Source organism: Pipistrellus hanaki, assembly GCF_964339955.1.
Source record: "Pipistrellus hanaki genome assembly, chromosome: 16".
Lineage (NCBI taxonomy): Eukaryota > Metazoa > Chordata > Mammalia > Chiroptera > Vespertilionidae > Pipistrellus > Pipistrellus hanaki.
Window position 1 is genome coordinate 33,875,134 of NC_140518.1, and position 18,927 is coordinate 33,894,060.

At 46.7% G+C, this 18,927-nt stretch overlaps 1 protein-coding gene across 18 annotated transcripts in view; it reads left to right on the forward strand.

Moving 5' to 3' along the window:
* Positions 1-18,927, forward strand: part of RAP1GAP2 (RAP1 GTPase activating protein 2) — a gene marked incomplete at its 5' end in the record, with an annotated part of 219,295 nt that overhangs the window by 169,188 nt on the left and 31,180 nt on the right. For all 18 annotated transcript variants that reach the window (XR_014793065.1, XM_084862918.1, XM_084862909.1 and 15 more), the window contains 4 exons: positions 5,680-5,758; positions 6,608-6,661; positions 9,241-9,324; positions 16,465-16,565. Coding sequence is in view for 17 of the 18 variants with exons in the window: in XM_084862918.1 (XP_084719044.1) it covers positions 5,680-5,758; positions 6,608-6,661; positions 9,241-9,324; positions 16,465-16,565 (318 nt within the window). The remainder of the gene's footprint in view (positions 1-5,679; positions 5,759-6,607; positions 6,662-9,240; positions 9,325-16,464; positions 16,566-18,927) is intronic.

The window sequence follows — 18,927 nt, forward strand, 5'->3', positions numbered from 1 at the left end:
TAGGAAATGAGAGGACTTGGATAATCTCAGTATTATTTATGTGAATTATATATATTGATATGTATTTGTATCTACCAATATATATAATCCACATAAATAATGAGATTATCAAACTTTGACCCTCTAACAGAGATTTTGGCTGCTTTTCCAGTGCCTATGGAATATCCACACATTGATTGTAAGGAGATCAGTGATTTTCTCTGAATGTGCTGCAGCAGTCATCTTAGAGAAAAGTGAAAAACAAAAAAACAAGACTCAGACTTCTAGGCTCAGACCATTTATAAGCTAATAAAGCCCAGCCAGTGTGGCTCAGTGGTTGAGGATTGACTCATGAGCTAAGAGGTTCCTGGTTTGAGTTCCGGTCAGGGCACATGCCTGGGTTTTGGACTTGATCCCAGTAGGAAAAAAGAGGTAGCCAAATGTTTCCATCTCTTTATCCCTCTGCCTGCCTCTCTCTTTCAAAATTAAAACACACACACACACACACACGTTTTTTTAAAATGACAATAAAAATTTAAACATGCACATACATATACAGTATATTTGAATATAAATATCTAAGATATATAAAGACATAAATAACATATATTCCTATTCCTTTTTTATTTCTAGAATTCTATAGAACATTGTTCTGTAACACACTTCTCTTAATATATCTAGAGTTCTTTCTAGATTAGTACATGAAGAAGCTAGCTTGTTAATTCCTTTTACTGCTGCATAGTATTCCATTACATGGACGTGAAATAATTTATTTAATAGATCTCCTATTAATGGCCACTCTCAGTATTTTGCTGCAATAATGCTGTAATGAATATCCTGGTACAAATTGTGTGGTTTAAAATAATTTCTCAGAAGTGAGTTGGCTGGGTCAAAACATAAATGCATTAGTGTTTTAATAGATATTGCCAAATAGCCTGCTGTAGGAGGTTTATAAACTTGAACCTTCACCAGTAATGCATCAGAGTACTTATTTTCCCAAAGCCACTCTAACAGAATATTTTGTCAAGCACTTGGATTTTTGCCAATCTGACAAGCAAAAACAGTATGTTAATGCAGTTTAAATTTACAATAATTTTATTGAATTATGTTGGGCATCTCTTCATATACTTAGGGAACACATGTATTTATTTTCTGTACAGTGTGTTTATAACCTTTGCTTCTTTTAAAAATGGAATTGTCAGTCCAAATTTCTATTTTTAAAAATCTTTCAGGTAATTCTTGATAGCATGTGGATTTAGGAACCAATCTCTTGAGGCATAAAATAAATCTATATAAATTTCAAAAGCAGATACTTTGCCAAACATATTTGCTTTATAATTTGATATATTGTAGCTATTCAACAATGATTGCTGCTATTATTATCACCAGTATTATTACCTAAATGGAATTAAGAGGAAGGAATTAAGAAGGATTAAGGCCAACAAATAAATTAGAAATAAAATGAGCACAAAACTTGATGTAGAAATCTAGGCTACAGATTTATATGTGGTGTAGAAAAAGACACACTTCATTTGGAAGAAAACAACAACAAAATAGGTAACTAGCTAGTCAAATATAGATAAACATAAAATAAAAATCTACAAGATTAGGCATTAGGAGAGGCATATAACCACAGATGTGAAGATGATTAAAAAATTACTAATAGATGTTATATTCAATCCACATTATTATAGTGGAAGTTTTATTTGAAACAGATGCCTTTCTAGGAAAGCATGCTCATTTAACACGAGATTAGAAACCTGAACAATAACTATGTAATAAATAGAAAAATTTGCAAGGTATTCTCTCTCCAAAAGTTTCTGGGTCTGGCTGGTTTGCAGGTCGTAGTTTTAAGCTCACAAGGAACAGATTTCATGCTGGCTGCTTAAACTGCTCAAGAGAAACAAATATGAAAGCTTCCCAATGAATTTAACAATGCTTAAGAGATTCTCATGAACAATATTAGACCAAGGAAAAGGGACAAAGAAAGGAAGGAAAATAGGGTCCAATATTCCTTAGGAAGATAGGAGATTCTAACTAAAATACCAATTCCAGCAACTCAAATCTAAGCTGATCTTTGAGGATTAATTCGAATATAATTCACTATAGCCAAGAGAGAGTTACTTTAGGAATGCAGAAGTGGTTGATATTAGGAAAGCATTTATCCGCTCAGAGCTTGTTTAACCAAAGCATAACAATACATGCCAGACTTTCCCTCAGGAGAGGGACATGTGAGGCATAAGCTCTTGTTATCTGGCTATAGGAAGCATTCCGTTCCCATTACATATTCTTATTCCTTCTTCTGACTCATCTTCTCCTATGGACATGGGTTATTATTGGCTTGGGAGGGTGATCCAAAGATAGATGGTCTGGGAGAAGTGAAAGAAGTTCCGAAGAGCTTGAGTGTGGTGGAGTGTGTGTGTACAGGTGTATACACAGTTGAGAATGTGTGTAAGGTTGAATGGTCATGCTAGAAAGATTAAGAAAAAAAAAAAAAGGGCCAAATCATGAATAAACTCTGTCTAGGAACCTAGAGTTTAACCCTGTGAGCCAATGGGAGAGCTCCTGAAAAGAGCATCGTGACCAGACTTGCACTGTGGGATGAATGCTGGCCAGAGTCAGGAGGATGGCTTGAAGGGAAGGCTAAGCCAGCAAACAGCAGGCAGATGAGTCAGGAGGCTGCCTTGATGAGTCAGGTGATGAGTCAGGTGACTGGCATATATTAGGAATGGTGCCTCACGAGCTGTGCTATCCAATGGCCCTGATGGGAACTGGAGGCAGGATAGAGAAAAATGGGGGTGGAGGAGAAACATGGATCAGCTGACTCCTGCATGGCCTCTACCCGGGATCGAGCCCACAGCCAGGTATGCGCCCTGACCGGGAATGCAATGAGCAATCTTTCAGTGGATGGGCAACCAACTGATCCGAGTATGCCAGGGCGCCTCTTTATCTTCGATGTTCTAACATTTCACTTCGGTGTCTAGAAGGATTGTTTTGTTTTACAATCTTGTCCAGCACCACGGTGTGCTTTCTTTCCTCAGTTCTGAAGTACTCTCAGCCATGCTTTTTTCGGACAGTTCTCCACTGGCTTCCTCATTCTTCTCTTCGGGAATCCTTTAAAACCAAAGCTGGGGCCTCTCAGTCTATTATCCATGTATCTTCTTTTTCATATACTTTATCACCATATCTGTACTGTGCTCTTGGAGCTAGCTGCCATCAGGGCCTCCCTCTGCTCCCCTGGACTGCAAGTCCCCCCTGAGCAGGACCCATGAGAGGAGGCTTGCCCCTGCCCAGCACTGGCTGGGACTGGGTGGGTAATTCTGGAGTTTAGTCAGAAGATTCACTTCATCTTCACGCTACCCTGCGTGCTCCCTCTTGGCTTTTATCAGTAACAAAGGAGCTATTTTGACTTCCAGCTGCCTTACTGTTAATTTTTTGTTTATTTCTGAATCTGTTCATCGCTTGGGCAAGGAAAGATGCCCTTTACGTGAACCTCGGGGCCCTTAGCCCACGTAATGGTGAAGAGAGCAGTCCACCCAGAAGAGCGAACAGTCCTGAGCGTGTGAAACTGGACTTAGTCTTGAATTTAAAACGCCCCAAACTGTTAGGAATATAAGAAGTAGACAAATCCTAGGTTATAATGGGAGATTTCAGTAACAGTCCATACACCAATAGACAAGCAGACAAAAAAATCGTGAGGCTATAGAAGATTTGAACAATACAATGAACAAATTTGATCTTGTAACATACTTTCCTGAACTCAACAAAAGAAAAAAAGTACATTCTTTTCATACCCATATAGAACATGAAAAAAAGTCCATGAATTAAGCCAATACATTTCAAATAATATCATGCCGATGATGTTCCATGGATATAAAAAAATTTAGAAATCAACAATTAAAATACTGAAGAAAAAACAGTCATGCATTTGGAGAGCTAAGGAAAAATCCTTTTATATTACTCATGGGCTAAAGGGAAAAATCACAAAAGAACTGACAAAATATTTAGACCAAATGACAATGAAAATACTACTTATCAATGTGTGGGATGCAAAAAAAAAAAAAAATGGTAGAGGAAGATGTATAGTTTTAGTCTGCAAGCCAATGCTCTATCCACTGAGCCAAACCAATTTCTGCAGATGTATAGTTTTAAATGCATTCATGAAAACGAAGGAAGATTAAATGTATAAGTGTGTGTGTCAAGAAGTTAGGAAAAGCCAAAACCCGTTTGGCTCAGTGGATAGAGCATCGGCCTGCAGACTGAAGGGTCCCAGGTTCGATTCCAGTCAAGGGCATGTACCTTGGTTGCAGGCACATCCCCAGTGGGGGGTGTGCAGGAGGTGGCTGATAGATGTTTCTCTCTCATTGATGTTTCTAACTATCTATCCCTCTCCCTTTCTCTCTGTAAAATATCAATAATATATATTAAAAAAAAGAAGTTAGGAAAAGAATAGGAAAAAAAATAAAACACAAAAAACAACACCAGAGAAAACAGAAGGAAGGAAGTAAAGAACAAGCTAGCAAAGTAGAAAGCAAAAATAACAAAGAAATTGAGACCATGAACAAAACTGAAAGCCATCTACCTGAAAAGATGAGGAAAGGGCCCACCTGCAAATAGAGATGAAGGGCAAAGAGAACCCCAAACAACTTGTTATCCATGCACTTGATGATAATTTTATAGAAAAATATATATTACCAAAATTGATCCAATGAGGAATAGGAAAACCTAAATATTCACCGTACAACAATGGAATTGGTAGCCCAAGAATCCTCCCACAAAAAGTGGCCCAGAGATTTCACAGACAATTTCTAGCAAACCTTTAAGCATCAGAAGGTCCCTGTGGTATACAAACTCTTTCACACGATGAGACGCTCTCCAGCAATTTTATGAGGCTGGAATAACCTCCCGAAATCAAAACCTGACAAGGGAAGCACAAGGAAAAAAAAAAAAATAGGCCAGTGTTGCTATTGAACATAGATGGGAAACTCTAAATAAAATATTAGCAAATTCAATTTAGCATGACGTGAAAAAATAATACGCACGCAAGTGGAATCTTTACCCCTGGAATGAAAAGATGGCTCAACAGAAATGTAATCCACTAGTTTTTACAGATTAAGAACCCTATAATTATCTCAGCAGATGCAGAGACGCATTCAGTAAAATCCAGCACACTCACCATGTGCTAGATGAATTGGGAACGGGATAAATTTAGAGCCTTATGGTAAATCCCTTTCTAAAGCAACTTTCATCCCATTTATATTTTGAGTAAATCCAGATTTTTCAAATATTAGTTTCTTTTTATAAAATTTTAGTTACATGCGGGAACCTAAATATATCCAGAAGCTGTACCCAGTGCTTTGGGAGAACACAAAAACCCCCACAAAGAAACCAAAAAAGAATGGTGACCTTGAAGGTGACTATTTGGCTTTTCCCATATTTTGGTGTTGGACAGCTTTACCAAAATATGGTTTTGGACAGCAGGCCCTTTAAGTGTCCACTCCTCCCCTCCCCCCATGAGGTACCTACGTAGCATTTCATTTTCCCATCACTTGAGTGTGGTGCCCACTGCGTGGGTTGGGTGCAGTGAGGCAGATCTGACCCCGGGAGACGTGAAACAAGTGTCCCTGCCTTGAGGTCGGACACGATCTCAGCCGCCGTCCTCACTGACCCTGCTGCTTGTGGACACGCCTCCTCCTGCAGGTCCAAAGTGAAGACGGTGCATGAACGGATCCCCTTGGCTGGCCTGAGCAAGCTGCCCAGCATCCCGCAGATTGCCAAGGTAAATGCCAAGCCCCGAGAGAGGGTGGCTACCTCCTTTAGCCCAGGGCTGGCCTCTGGGCTGGTGAGGCTTGTCCTGGGTGGGTTTACTCTTGGGGAGGGGAAGGCCGCTGCACTCTTTGGCCCTTGGCTGCATGGATGAGGTTGGGGGGGGGGTGGCGGGGTGCTGGCAGACGCCTCTGTCTTCCTGACACCCTCCCTTGTCTCATCTTCAGAATAATCCAGGGTCTTAGCCCCCAAGTTTACAGCTAGTTCAGGAGACAGGAGAGGGCTGGGTGTGGAGAGCGGGACTACAGAGGAGGAAGAGGAGGGGTGGCCAGGGAGCCTCCACAGCTGAGAGTTGGGGTTAGGAATGGCCAGGCTGTTGATTCAAATGGAGGAGCCCTCAGGCAGGAGCCACCAGCTGGCGGGCGGGGGGGGGCGGGGGGTGTATGGGGGGGGTGGGGGAGGGGGAGTGAGGGTGGGGCGGGAGGAAGGGGGAGAGAGCGGGCGGTGGGGAATGGGGGTGGGGTGGGGGTTGTATCTGCTCTGGGATCCCGGGAACTGGGGAGCGAATCAGCCAGTGGGAGGAGAAGGATGGTCAGCTGAATGGGGCTGGATCCGCACTCAGGGAGTGGGAATGCCGGGCAGAATCGAGCCCAGTGCCTTCGGTGCCTCCCTTCAACAGGAGCCCAGGGAGTTAGCTCACTTCCCTGGCCACTGGACCCTGAGCAGCAGAGCCCAGAGCCAAGGCCAGGCCTCCCGCACCCGCCGCAGGCCTTGGCCTCCCCTGCTCTCTCCCCAGGGGCCCGGGGAGCCCAGATGCTCTCCAGATGCGGTCCCTGAACTGTGTGTTCTCTCTCCCCGTCAGGCGTTCTGTGATGACGCAGTGGGACTGAAATTCAGCCCTGTCCTGTACCCCAAGGTGAGATTCGCCCCTCCCCTCCCCCAGGGCTCTGCAGCTCCGCAGGGATTTGTGGGAATCCTCTGCATCTTGGTGGGGGTTGTGGGGTCTCTGTGAGAAACCTCCATGTCTCCCCTCCCCCTGCTCATCCTTCACAAACTTTTCATGCGCCTGGGTCTCCTGCTCGAGATGCCCCCAGCTGTGTGCAGGTGGCAGAGTGGCAGCTTCCCCACCTCTCACCGCCCCTGCTCCTGCAGCCCTGAGTAGGCGCTGGGGGGCGTTGCACCTTGAACTGGGGGTGGAGGCTGGTGCAGACCTGGTCAGCCATCCAAGAGGGTAGTGGTGGTGGGGGAACACAGAAGGCAGAACCCCACTAAAAAGACTGCAGCTCCTCATTGCCAATGTGACTGCAGCTCTGAGGCCTTCCGAGCTCCTGCTCAGCCCTGCATCATAACCCGGCTGGTTCTAGTTATTAGTTTCCTTAGGACTGTCCTAATCTTCACCCCGGCTCTGATGTGGGCATGGGGGCGGCGGGAGGAGCAATAATAACACAACAAAGCTCCAACCCACGGAAGGACCATTATGGCGGGACAGGACTTAAATCACCCACAGACAGTGAATTGCGTTAGACTGTCCGCAGGAAGAGACCCCGTGCACCCACTCACTGCTGCTTCCTGAGCTGGCGGGGTCTGGAGAGAGGCTGGTGCAGGGCTGAGCTGAGCCTGCACCGTGGTCAGTGCTGTGACCCTGGGCTTGCTGGGGCTGGATCGGTCCATGCCCGAGTCCCAGTTCTGACAGCCAGGAAGCACGAACCGAAATGTTTGGCAGGGAAGAGAGGCGCTCTCCTGGCTGGACATCCAGAACCCTCTGGAACAGACACCTTAAATGTCCACGATTGGGTAGGTCCCTCTGCTCATCCCTGTGCAGCTGGCTGAGCTGAGGATGGGCCCTCTCTGCACAGAGAAGGCTCCTCTGTCCAGCGCTCTGCGCATCCATAGGCACTTCCCAGCCATACGCTGCGCTCCACCGAGCACTTTCTGTCACTCCAAATGCCCTTCTTTTTATAATTAAAGCGGAATTAGTGAGGTTTAACCAAAGACGAAAATCCCACCATAAAGGCCCAACTTAACTACAGGCTGGGCAGTGTTTGTTGTCAGATCCTGTCCACGGAGAGAGCCTAATGGCGCCCGTTTACATGGCTCTCTCTGTCCCTTGGAAAGCCTCCTGCTGTGGTAGCAATTAGGAGCAGCTGGGTTTCCATGTTTTCTGTAACTGAAGGACGGCTTAGTCCGGCTGGGATGTTACTCCGACTGGTGCGTGTGTGTGTGTGTGTGTGTGTGTGTGTGTATGTGTGTGTGAGAGTGTGTATGTGTGTGTGAGAGTGTGTGTGTGTGTGTGTGTGTGTGTGTGAGAGAGAGTGTGTGTGTGTGTGTGTGTGTGTGTGTGTGTGTGTGTGTTTAGAATTCACAGGGTTTAGAATGTTCCTTGGAAGGCCTCCATGGCCGGGTGCCTCTGCTCCGGCAGGGCAGCTGCTCTGCTCCTCTGAGTCATCCCAGCGGCAAGTGGGCGGCTCCCGGTGGGTCGGCCAGAGGTGCCCCGAGTGTCCGTTTCCCAGGCAGCTGCGGGCCTCCCCGAGACATGTCATGTGTGGCAACCTATCCCCGGCCTCCTATTGCGGCCAGACACGTCGGGCTGGTTTGTTTCTCCCGCAGCATGACATGAGGTTGGATCCCTCCTTTTTATTGCAAAGGATATCCCAGTAGCATCCACATCTTCCCTCCCCCACTGGGCTGGGTCCACTCTAAGCTTTCTGGGGAATTACATGGAGGAGGATGAGGATGATGATGATGATGATGATGATGATGATGACAGGTGCTCTGTGCACTGGATCTCATTGAACCTTCACAACCACACATCTCCGTTTCATGGATGAGGAAACGGAGGCCCAGAGAAGCTAAGTGGCTCACTCGCTGTTATGTGTTTGTGAGCATTACATAACGGCAGATTCTCAGCGGGAGTTTGGCGTTTCGGACCCTCAGATACCAACTCGTGGGCGCGCAGTGGACAGTCAGACAGAACCAGTGGTCAGGCTTCTTTGCCCTTTGCAGATTGTATTAGGGTGTGCCACTCCTAACAGGGGGCTCCGGCAGACCCCTCGCTTACAGATAAAGGGGATTGCAGTCCGGCCGGAGCAGTGCCTTGTCCAAATCACCTGCTGATTACAGGGGGGAGGCGAGCTGGGGTCACCCTCGCTTACCAGTTGTGGGGGCCTGGCTTCGCCGTTCACATCACAGGCTACAGTCAGTTCCCTGAGTCCTGCCGGGCCCCCTGTGAGCCCAGGCCGTGGCTGGCACATCGGGATGGGGATGGAATCAGTGGTCCAGCGGTTTGGCCCCGGCTGGGGAACGCTCAGGTGTGGAGACGCAGCTAAGAGCTTTGGAGTCGCATCCTGACCGCCTGCTTCTGACTTCACCCTCTCTCCCTCTCTCCCCTTCTACGTGTGGGTGTCAGGGGGCACGCTCTCCACTGGAATGGGTGCTTCCCGCTCCGTTTCCCTCCAAATGAATGAACAATCTGGTTTTTCTCCCCACGGTTTCCAGGCCTCCCACATGATTGTGTCCTATGATGAGCATGATGTCAAGAACACATTCAAATTTGGGGTCATTTATCAAAAAGCCAAGCAGGTAAGCACCACGTGTCCGTACTGGTCACTATATCCTGTGGGTTCTCACTGGGGACTCTTTATTTCTTCCCCCAAGGACCCGTATCATGTTCTTAAATGTGTTGAAAACCACGATTTTAAGTATGAGTTAGACTGGAGGTGGCCGGATTGCCTCGGTAAGCTACTCCTTACACAGAGGCCTGCAAAGCTGTTAAGGGGCAATGTAGTTTTCCATGCAGCAAATTCTAAATCTTCCCGGCGGCCTTAGCTTATCTGTTGGTCACAAGAAAACTCAGACTGGGTAGAGGGAATGGATTAGCCTAGTGGTCGGCAAACTCATTAGTCAACAAAGCCAAATATCAACAGAACAACAATTGAAATTTATTTTTGAGAGCCAAATTTTTTTTTTTAACTAACTTCTTCTAACGCCACTTCTTCAAAATAGACTCGCCCAGGCCGTGGTATTTTGTGGAAGAGCCACACTCAAGGGGCCAAAAAGCCGCATGAGGCTCTAGAGCCGCAGTTTGCCGACCCTGGGATTAGCCCAAGCTGCTCTCTTTGCTCACCGTCCTCCCAGCTGGGAACGGCTTTCTCTCCCCAGACTTCAGTAGTGCGGGAGCCATTGTGGGCATTTGTTCCCATATCTGTGTTCAGGGACGTCCTGTTTGTAGCTGGAATTCAGCTCTGGTGGAAGTATTTGCACCACGGTAATTGGCAAACACCAGGGCTTCTGTTCCCCAGTTTGGAGAACTGGTTGTTAAAATTTTTACCTGTAACACCCACTGCTCCCCCTCCACTGTCTCCTTTAGCTTTGTAGTTGGTTACCAGGAGTGTTTCTCAAAACGTGGTCCACGAGACAGTCTGGTGAAGTGCTCTGTGAACAAATGACACGGAGGCGGGGGGGGGGGGGGGGGGGAGGGGTTTGGTTGTATAGAAACATTTTAAAGGCTCTCGGAACCCCCACGTTAAAGAACTCCTTATAATTTTGCCGAATCCTTATTAACATCTTGAGAAGTAGCCTGCTGAACAGGCTAACGATTCCTCACCTAAGTTTGTTTTAAAAAAATATATATTTTATTGATTTTTTTACAGAGAGGAAGAGAGAGAGATAGAGAGTTAGAAACATCGATGAGAGAGAAACATCCATCAGCTGCCTTCTGCACACTCCTTACTGGGGATGTGCCCTCAACCAAGGTACATGCCCTTGATCGGAATCAGACCCGGGACCCTTGAGTCTGCAGGCTGATGCTCTATTCTCTGAGCCAGAAACAGTTAGGGCCTCTCCTAGGTTTTATGAAAGAAGGTTCCACACTCATTTTATCTTTGTATCATCCAGGATCCTAGCATGGGACTTTGTATAATTACACTCGTAACGTTTTGTGATGTGAATTAATGAACGCATAAAAGCTTTTGGCCCTGCTAATAGTAGCTCAACAATATCTTTCACTATTATCCGTGGAGGTTTTTTTTTCATGTGTGTCTGGCTACATAATAGCTGACTTCCTTGTCTGAAGATATTAGACCACAAGAGACATGTGTTCTCTTAAAAACACCCTAATTAAGTGAAGAGTTTAGGAGCTGCAAAACCAACAGCGATAAATCATGTAATTGCAGGGAGATTATGCAGGTAGCCGGTCTGATTGTTTTCACATATTGCGTTTTATATTTTTGTACAGCTCTGCTCATGTAACCCACCTAATTAAAGCTCTTAGCTTGTGAAATCTACCAAAGCTGATCTCATAAAGTGATTACCATCCAATGTTCCAGCGAAGTTATAATTGCTGAACATGAACCATCCACCTCCGAGCAGGAGTCTGTCTGTTGTTTATGCACCTGATGCTGTGGGGGCAAGGTGGGGGCGCAGGGAGATTTTTTTTTTTTTTTTAAACTTGGAAGATTGTTATTCTGCAAACCTACAGCCTGGGGACATTGAACGGGAACATTTGCTGCATGAAAGCCCTATGCTGGCCTTAGGGTATAAACAAGCCCCATCTGACTCTCCTGTTTGTCAGGCACTGTGCTAAGCATTGTGGGGGATCCGAGTGATGACTAAGACCCCCTCCCTGAGTGCATGGTCAGGTTCAAGGCCAGTACAAAACAAAGATCATGCTAATGCCAGGCTGGGTGTAAATCTGCAGAGAGCTCTAGCTGGACGGTTTTCCCCGAAGGAGATGCTGTTGCCTGGAGCTAGCTGTTCTCCCACACTCGGCCTCAGGACCTGGGGCCAGTGGGATGCTGGGCCAGGCTTGGGATGCTTTCCTGGCATGCTGTGAACGCTTCCTGCGGAGGGCTACGTGGTAAATATTTTAGACTTCCTGGGCTATGCTGTCTCTGTTGTGGCCACTCAACCCTGCCTCTGTAGTGCAAAGGCAGCCAAAGGCAATATGTGAGTTGGTCTGATTGTGTTCCAATAAAATTTTATTTATAAAAACAGGCAGCAGGCCAGACGTGGCCCACAGGGCATAGCTTGCAGGCCTCTGCTAGAGAGTGGTGTGTCCCAAACTTCAGACATTCACAAAGCATACTCGGTATCATTTAAGCTTATCACACCTCTACTATCAATTGCTTACTATTTTCTTTAAGTTTTTTTTTTATAACTGAAATGCATTTATTATTATTATTATTATTATTATTATTATTATTATTAAATAGGTTTTTATTGGTTTCAGAGAGGAAGGGAGAGGGAGAGAGAGATAGAAACATCAATAATGAGAGAGAATCGTTGATTGACTGCCTCCTGTATGCTCCCTTCTGGGGACTGAACCTACAATCCCGGTATATGCCCTGACCGGGGATTGAACTGTGACCTCCTGGTTCATAGGTTGACACTCTACCACTGAGCCATGCCGGCCGGGCTGAAATGCATTTATTTTTAAAGGAAATTTTTATATTGATACTCTAATTGGAACATCAGTATCGTTTACATGAAATGAAGGTGATTCTAAACAGAAATACTACTGTAAACGTTAAAAGTTAGTGAAATCTAGACAGATTCTTTTACCTGTTGAAGGCTTGGGACCTGGGGTCAGCTCCTTTTTGTGTAATGTACGCGCGAAGGAGGGTTAAAGAACACCTGTGGGAGGCTTTCTCCTTCCGAAGGTTGTGCAGCCTGGAGTGTCTGCGTCATCTGAGGCTGCTCATGGCCAACTGTGGATGCTTGTGGAGCCCTCAGCTGTTTGCAGATCCTGCCACTGTGGGAGCCTGTGGACTGGTGGGCCACAAAGTTGTTTTTTTTTTTTTTTTTAAATATATTTTTATTGATTTCAGAGAGGAAGGAGAGGGATAGAGAGATAGAAACATCAATGATGAGAGAGAATAATTGATTGGCTGCCTCTTGCACAACCCCTACTGGGGATCGAGCCCACAACCCAGGCACGTGCCCTTGGCCAGAATTGAACCTGGGGACCCTACAGTCTGCAGGCTGACGCTCTATCCACTGAACCAAACTGGCTAGGGTGCCACTCAGTGTTTTAAGCTTGTCACAATTGTAGAGCCTACTACTGTTTTTAGCTTTGCCTTCTATTTAAAAACTTTATTAAATTTCTAGTTTTTAGATATTTGTAGATTTACATGTAGTTGTAAGAAATTACATAGAAAGATCTGTGTACTCTTTACCCAGTTTCCCCCACCAGTAATCCTATATAGTAAAGAGCTAATGTGCTAATTAGACCGGAGGGCTGAACAACCTTCCTGACTGACCTTCCAGATGACCTTCTGGAATGAACAGTGGGTGGGGCTGCAAGGGCCTACTCTTGCATGATTTTTGTGCATTGGGCCTCTAGTGTCTTATAAAACTAACTAGAGGCCCAGTGCACGAAATTTGTGCATGATGTGTGTGTGTGTGTGTGTGTGTGTGTGTGTGTGTGTGTGTGTGTGTCCCTCAGCTCAGCCTGCACCCTCTCCAACCTGGGATCCCTCTCAAAATCCAGGACTGCTGGCTCGCCTGCCTGCCTGCCTGATTGCCCCTAACCACTTCTGCCTGCCAGCCTGATTACCCCTTAACCACTCCCTTGTCAGCCTGATTGCCCCTAAATGCCCTCCCCTGCCAGCCCAGTCACCCCTAACTGCCCTCTCCTGCTGGCCATCTTATGTCCACATGAGGGCAGCCATCTTTGACTACATGGGGACGGCCATCTTATGTGTTAGGAGTGATGGTAAATTTGCATATTACCTCTTTATTATATAGGCTAGAGGCCTGGTGCACAGGTTCGTGCACTGGTGGGGTCCCTTGGCCTGGCCTGTGGGGATTGGCTGAACCGGCTCTCTGACATCCCCCAAGGGGTCCCGGATTGCGAGAGGGTGCAGGCCAGGCTGAGGGATCCCACCATTGCACCGGGCCTTTAGTATGCATATAAGATCTTTGGCTAATCTCTTCGCCCCCTCCCCCTTCCCCCTTTTCCTTTGAGATTCATCAGTCTGTTCCATATTTCCATGCCTGTGGTTTCTGCTCCTGTATTGAGCACCTGCCCCCTGGTGGTCAGTGTGAGTCATAGCTACCAGCTGGCCAGCTGGTTGCTTAGGCTTTTGTATATAGAGAGAGATAGTGCAATATCACAGCCATGCAATCCAGGGATCTTATTCTGACTTCCCCAATTTTAGTGTGTGTGTGTGTGTGTGTGTGTGTTTGTATGTATTTCATTCTATATAATTTTATCACATGTTTAGATTACACAGTCAAGATACAGAATTCCATTGCCCTTTTTGTTTTTAGGACATCTTGTGTTTTCTTTTTGGAACCACACCAATCTCTCTCCTGCCTCTTATGTTCCCTTCCTCCTCCAGTCCCTAACTCTTGGCAACTGCTAATTTGTTCTCTAATTTCCAAAACTGTCATTTCAAAATTGTTTTCTGAATTGCATCATGCAGTATATAAAGTTTTGGGATTGGCTTTTTTCCACCTGGTGAAATTTATCCAAGTGTTGCAACATGTCAAGAGTTGATTCTTTTCTTATGGCTGAGTAGTATTCCAGGTGTGGGTGTACCACAGTCTGTTTAACCATTTTCTCAGTGACTGAAAGCTGGGTTGTTTCCAGGTTTTGGCTATTCTGAATAAAGCTGCTTTGAACATTTGTAGACTGTTTTTTTTTTAGCATAAGTTTTTACTTTTGTGAGATAAATACCCAGGGGTACAATTGCTGGTTATATGGTACCTATACACTTAGTTCTGTAAGAAACTGCCAACCTGTTTTTGAGAGCAGTTGTTCCATTTTGCATTCCTGCCAGCAATATTTGATTGGTCTGTGATTTCCACATCCTTGGCAGCATTGGGTGTTGTTAGTATTTATTTATTTATTTATTTTTGGCTGTTCTGATAGATGTGCAGTGATACCTCATTATATTTATACCTTATTATTATTTTAATTTGCATTTCTCTAATGGTTGGTAATGTTGAACATCTTTTCATGTGCTTATTTGCCATCTGTATATTCTCTCGGATGAAATAATTGTCGTGTCTTTTGACTATTTTCCTTTTTTTTTTATTAGCATAGTAATAGAAGCTTCAAAAGGAAAGTTAATCACAGTAGATCCTAATCCTCAAAATAGAAAGCAGAAGCAAGAAGAGGACGCTATTTACAGCCACAATCTTCTGTATCTCTGCACAGTACAGAAAGATTCCAAGAGAAAGATTAAGATGGCTGACTGTTGATTATATTCTAATTGGGTTATTTTTTACTGCTGAGTTAAAATTAAGAAAAAAATTTTAAACCTTTATTGAAGTATAACTCAGATACCATATAGTTCACAATGGCATGTGGATTATATCTAAATACTGAGTACAGTTCAGTTGAATATTCACAGAATTATGCAACTATCATCACTCTAACTCCAGAGCTTTTCCATCAACCCAAAGAAAGTCTACATTCATTAGCAGTCACTCTCCATCACCACTCTCTCTACCTCCTGTTAGTCACAAACTGACTTTCTGTCTCTATGGGTTTCCTGGTCTGAACATCTATCTATCTATCTATCTATCTATCTATCTATCTATCTAAGCCTAAGCAAGCGACTGTTACGATCAGTCAACCGATTGACCGATTGACCGATGGCTATGACAGACATTGACCACCAGGGGCAGATGCTCAACACAGGAGTTGTACCCTGGTGGTCAGTGAGCTCCCACAGCCAACTTCCTGCAGTCCCTTCCCTAGTTGACTGGCTCTGATCGGCCTCGATTGCCCACCAGGCCTAGGGATCCCACACGTTCACAAATTCACGTACCGGGCCTCTAGTTTCATATAAATGGAATCATAACGTGGCCTTTTGTGTCTGGCGTCTGTCACCTAGCATAATGTTTTCAAGATTCATCCATGTGGTAGCATGAATCAGCATTTTACGCCGTTGTGTGGCTGAAGGATGTTCCATTGTATGGACATACCACACGGTGTTTATTCATTTGTCATCGGGTGGACATTTCGGTTGTTTCCATTTTGGGGCTCCTATGAAGCATGCTGCAATTAACATCCCAGTGCAAGTTTTTGTATGGACTTACGTTTTTATGTTTCTTGGATATACTCTTAGCAGTGGAATTGTGGGTCTTATGGTAACTCTACGTTTAGCCTTTTGAGGAACTGCCAGACTTTCCAAAGTGAGAGCACCATTTATATTCCCCCCAGCAGCATCTGCGGATCCCGATCCTTCTTTATCCTCCCCAACACTTGCCTTTCCTTTTGGTTCTAGCCATCAGTGTGGCATCTCCTTGTGGTTTTGATGGCTATTGAGTTTTAAGAGTTCTTTATGTATTCTGGGTAGACGTCCTTGGTCAGAAGTCCAGCTATCAGTTTTTCACTTACGGATTAGTTTTTGGCACCCTGTCCAAGAGCTCTTTGCTTCAGCTTTGTTTTTTGGTGTATGGGGGGGGGGGGGGGGAAGGAGAGGATGCTCTATTAACTGAGCCACACGAGCCAGGGCTTTGTAGCTTTGCTCTTTGTACTGACCAGCAGCTTGTGCTTGAAGAGAAAGTCCTCCTTAACCAGCACCCCCAAATCCAGGTCTGTGAGTGAGTCCCCATCCTTCCTCCAGGCGAGGACAGAGCCACTGGACGGCTCTTGTGGTGGGGGAGGGGGAGGAAGAGAGAAAGGGACCAGTCACTGGACAATCTTTCCTTCCTTTGGCACCAAGAAGGCTGTTCCTGACCCCCGCCCCCGGCCTGTTTGTCTTGCAGACGCTGGAGGAGGAGCTGTTTGGGAACAACGAGGAGAGCCCCGCTTTCAGGGAGTTCTTGGACCTGCTGGGGGACACCATCACCCTGCAGGACTTCAAAGGGTAGGTGTCAGCCACGTGATGGCGGCAGCTCCACGGACGAGGACTTGGAGGAAGGGCCAGGGGCGACAGCTGATGTTCAGGGAGGGCATGTGAGAGTGAAAAACATACACAAGAGCCCAGCCAGTGTGGCTCAGTGATTGAGCATCGACCTGTGGACCAGGAGGTCACAGTTCCATTCCCCATCAGGGCACATGCCCGGGTTGCAAGCTTGATCCCCAGTGCGGGCCATGCAGGAGGCAGCCGATCAGTGATTCTCTCTCATTGTTGATGTTTTTCTTTCTCCCTCTCTCTTCCTCTCTGAAATCAATAAGAAATATATTAACGTCTCCTCCCTGCCCCCCACAACACACACAGGAAATGCGGGGTCCTTTTTCAGCAAACGATCACCACCCCTTTCCAAGGGAACAGAAGTCCAGGGGATAACGGAGGACGGCAGGCTATCGGAAAGGCGCTGACATCGGCCTCGGATGATGAAACGGCTCCACCTCACATGCGCCTCTTCCTAATTCCATTTGGCTCAGCCTGAGAGCTTAATGAATCCACCTTCCCCATCACTCACCTGCCCGCATGCAGGGGAGAGGCCCTGTGCCTCTTGGGGGGAAAGGATCCATTTTAGATAATACACAGAAAGAATGGATAACTGAGAATTGGTAGAAATACAGTAGCTCACACGCCTAGCCCCCTCCCCCTGGCAGGAATCTATGCAACAGTCTGTGGTTCTCCAAGTGGACAGAGAGAATATGGGAGCGATTGCTTGGAAAACTCTGGCCTTGGGTTCTCCTTGGCTAAGGCCACTTTTGGGAGGGACCTTCAGGCCTGGCCGGGCTGTGCTGTGCGTCATGGCGGCATGTGGCCTCCCTCCGAATCCCCCACTCCAGCAGCCACATTAACGGGGTCTCCCTCCGTGTGTGATAACCCCCAGGCCTGTCAGTACTAGGTGTTGTGTGACCCCTTTTTTCCTCTGCTTCCTTCTCTCCTCTTCCTTCTCTCCTCTTCCTTCCCCCCTCACCCACTTCTCCACCCTCTTTTCCTTCAAGGTCGCCACTGTCCGGAGTCAGTCCCACATGGGTTACAGTTCCGCCTCCATTACTTGGTAGCTCTATGACTTTGGACACGTGACTTAACCTCTGCAAGCCTCCGTTTCCTCACCTGTAACAGGGAGATAAAGGCAGTGCTGACCCCACAGGGTGCTGGGGGTTGAGGTAGATACTCCCGCGAGGCACATAAGCTGGTGCTGAGCACAGAGGACCCACCCGTGGTCATTGTCACTGTGGCCCTGCCTGCCACCTCCGTTGACCCTGAGGTGCATCCAGAGTTCACAGATCGTAAAATGTGAAAAGATGTGTCTTAGAATAGATGCAACAAAGTCTACTAAAACCAGGAAGGACCCCAGAGGTCATGTTGTCCTAGCCCTTTATTTTTTATAATTTACTTATTTGTTTATTTTTGTTAATCCTCACCTGAGGATAGTTTTCCACTGACTTTTAGAGAGAGTGGAAGGGGAGGGAGACACACACACACACATACACACACACAGAGAGAGAAAGAGAAAGAGAGAGAGAGAGAGAGAGAGAGAGAGAGAGAGAGAGAGAGAGAGAGAGAGAGAGAGATGTGAGAGGGACACATGGATTGGTTGCCTTCCACACGTGCCCCGATGGGACTAGGAATCAAAGCAGCAACACAGGTACATATCCTTGACCGGGAAATGAACCTGAGGCCCTCTGGTGCACAGGCCAGTGCTCTAACCACCAAGCCATACTGGCCAAGGCCTACCCCTTTATTTTATGGAGAAAGGAAATGGGCCCGGAGAGACGAAGTGAGATGCCAGGGCCCCGTGCTGACTTAGGGGCAGAAGCAGGTCTAGAACCCGGAGAGCCTGACCCCGGCCCAGCATGCGTTCTGCCATGCCGCTGAGCACATTGCCTGGACGGTATTGCAAGCCCGGGGGGACTGATGTCCAGGGTCTGTTTGATTTTATCTTCTTAAAGGAACCAGCATCCTCCTTCTCCTGCTAAGAATGTGATCCATGGCTAGCAGCCCGTTTCCATAAGGAAGAGGGGGCAGCTGCCAGAAGCCTCCCAGTTCCTTAGCTCCTTTCCTGCCTGTGGGGAGAGAGCGAGAGAGGGGCCTCCCTGGGTACCCCCAGACTGGGGGCTGCTGTCTGGGGTCCAGTCCCCACATGGGACGCTGGCTGGGCAGAAGTCAGGCATCTCTCACCTCTTCAGGCTGCCTCCGGAGGCTCCGATGGGGCTCACCACCACCCAGCAGGACGGCCAGTTTCCTGGGCTTTGGGCCGAGGAGTTAGACATGGCCTTGCAGAGAGCTACTGGCACCCAGGACGGCATCTGTCTGGGATTTGTGG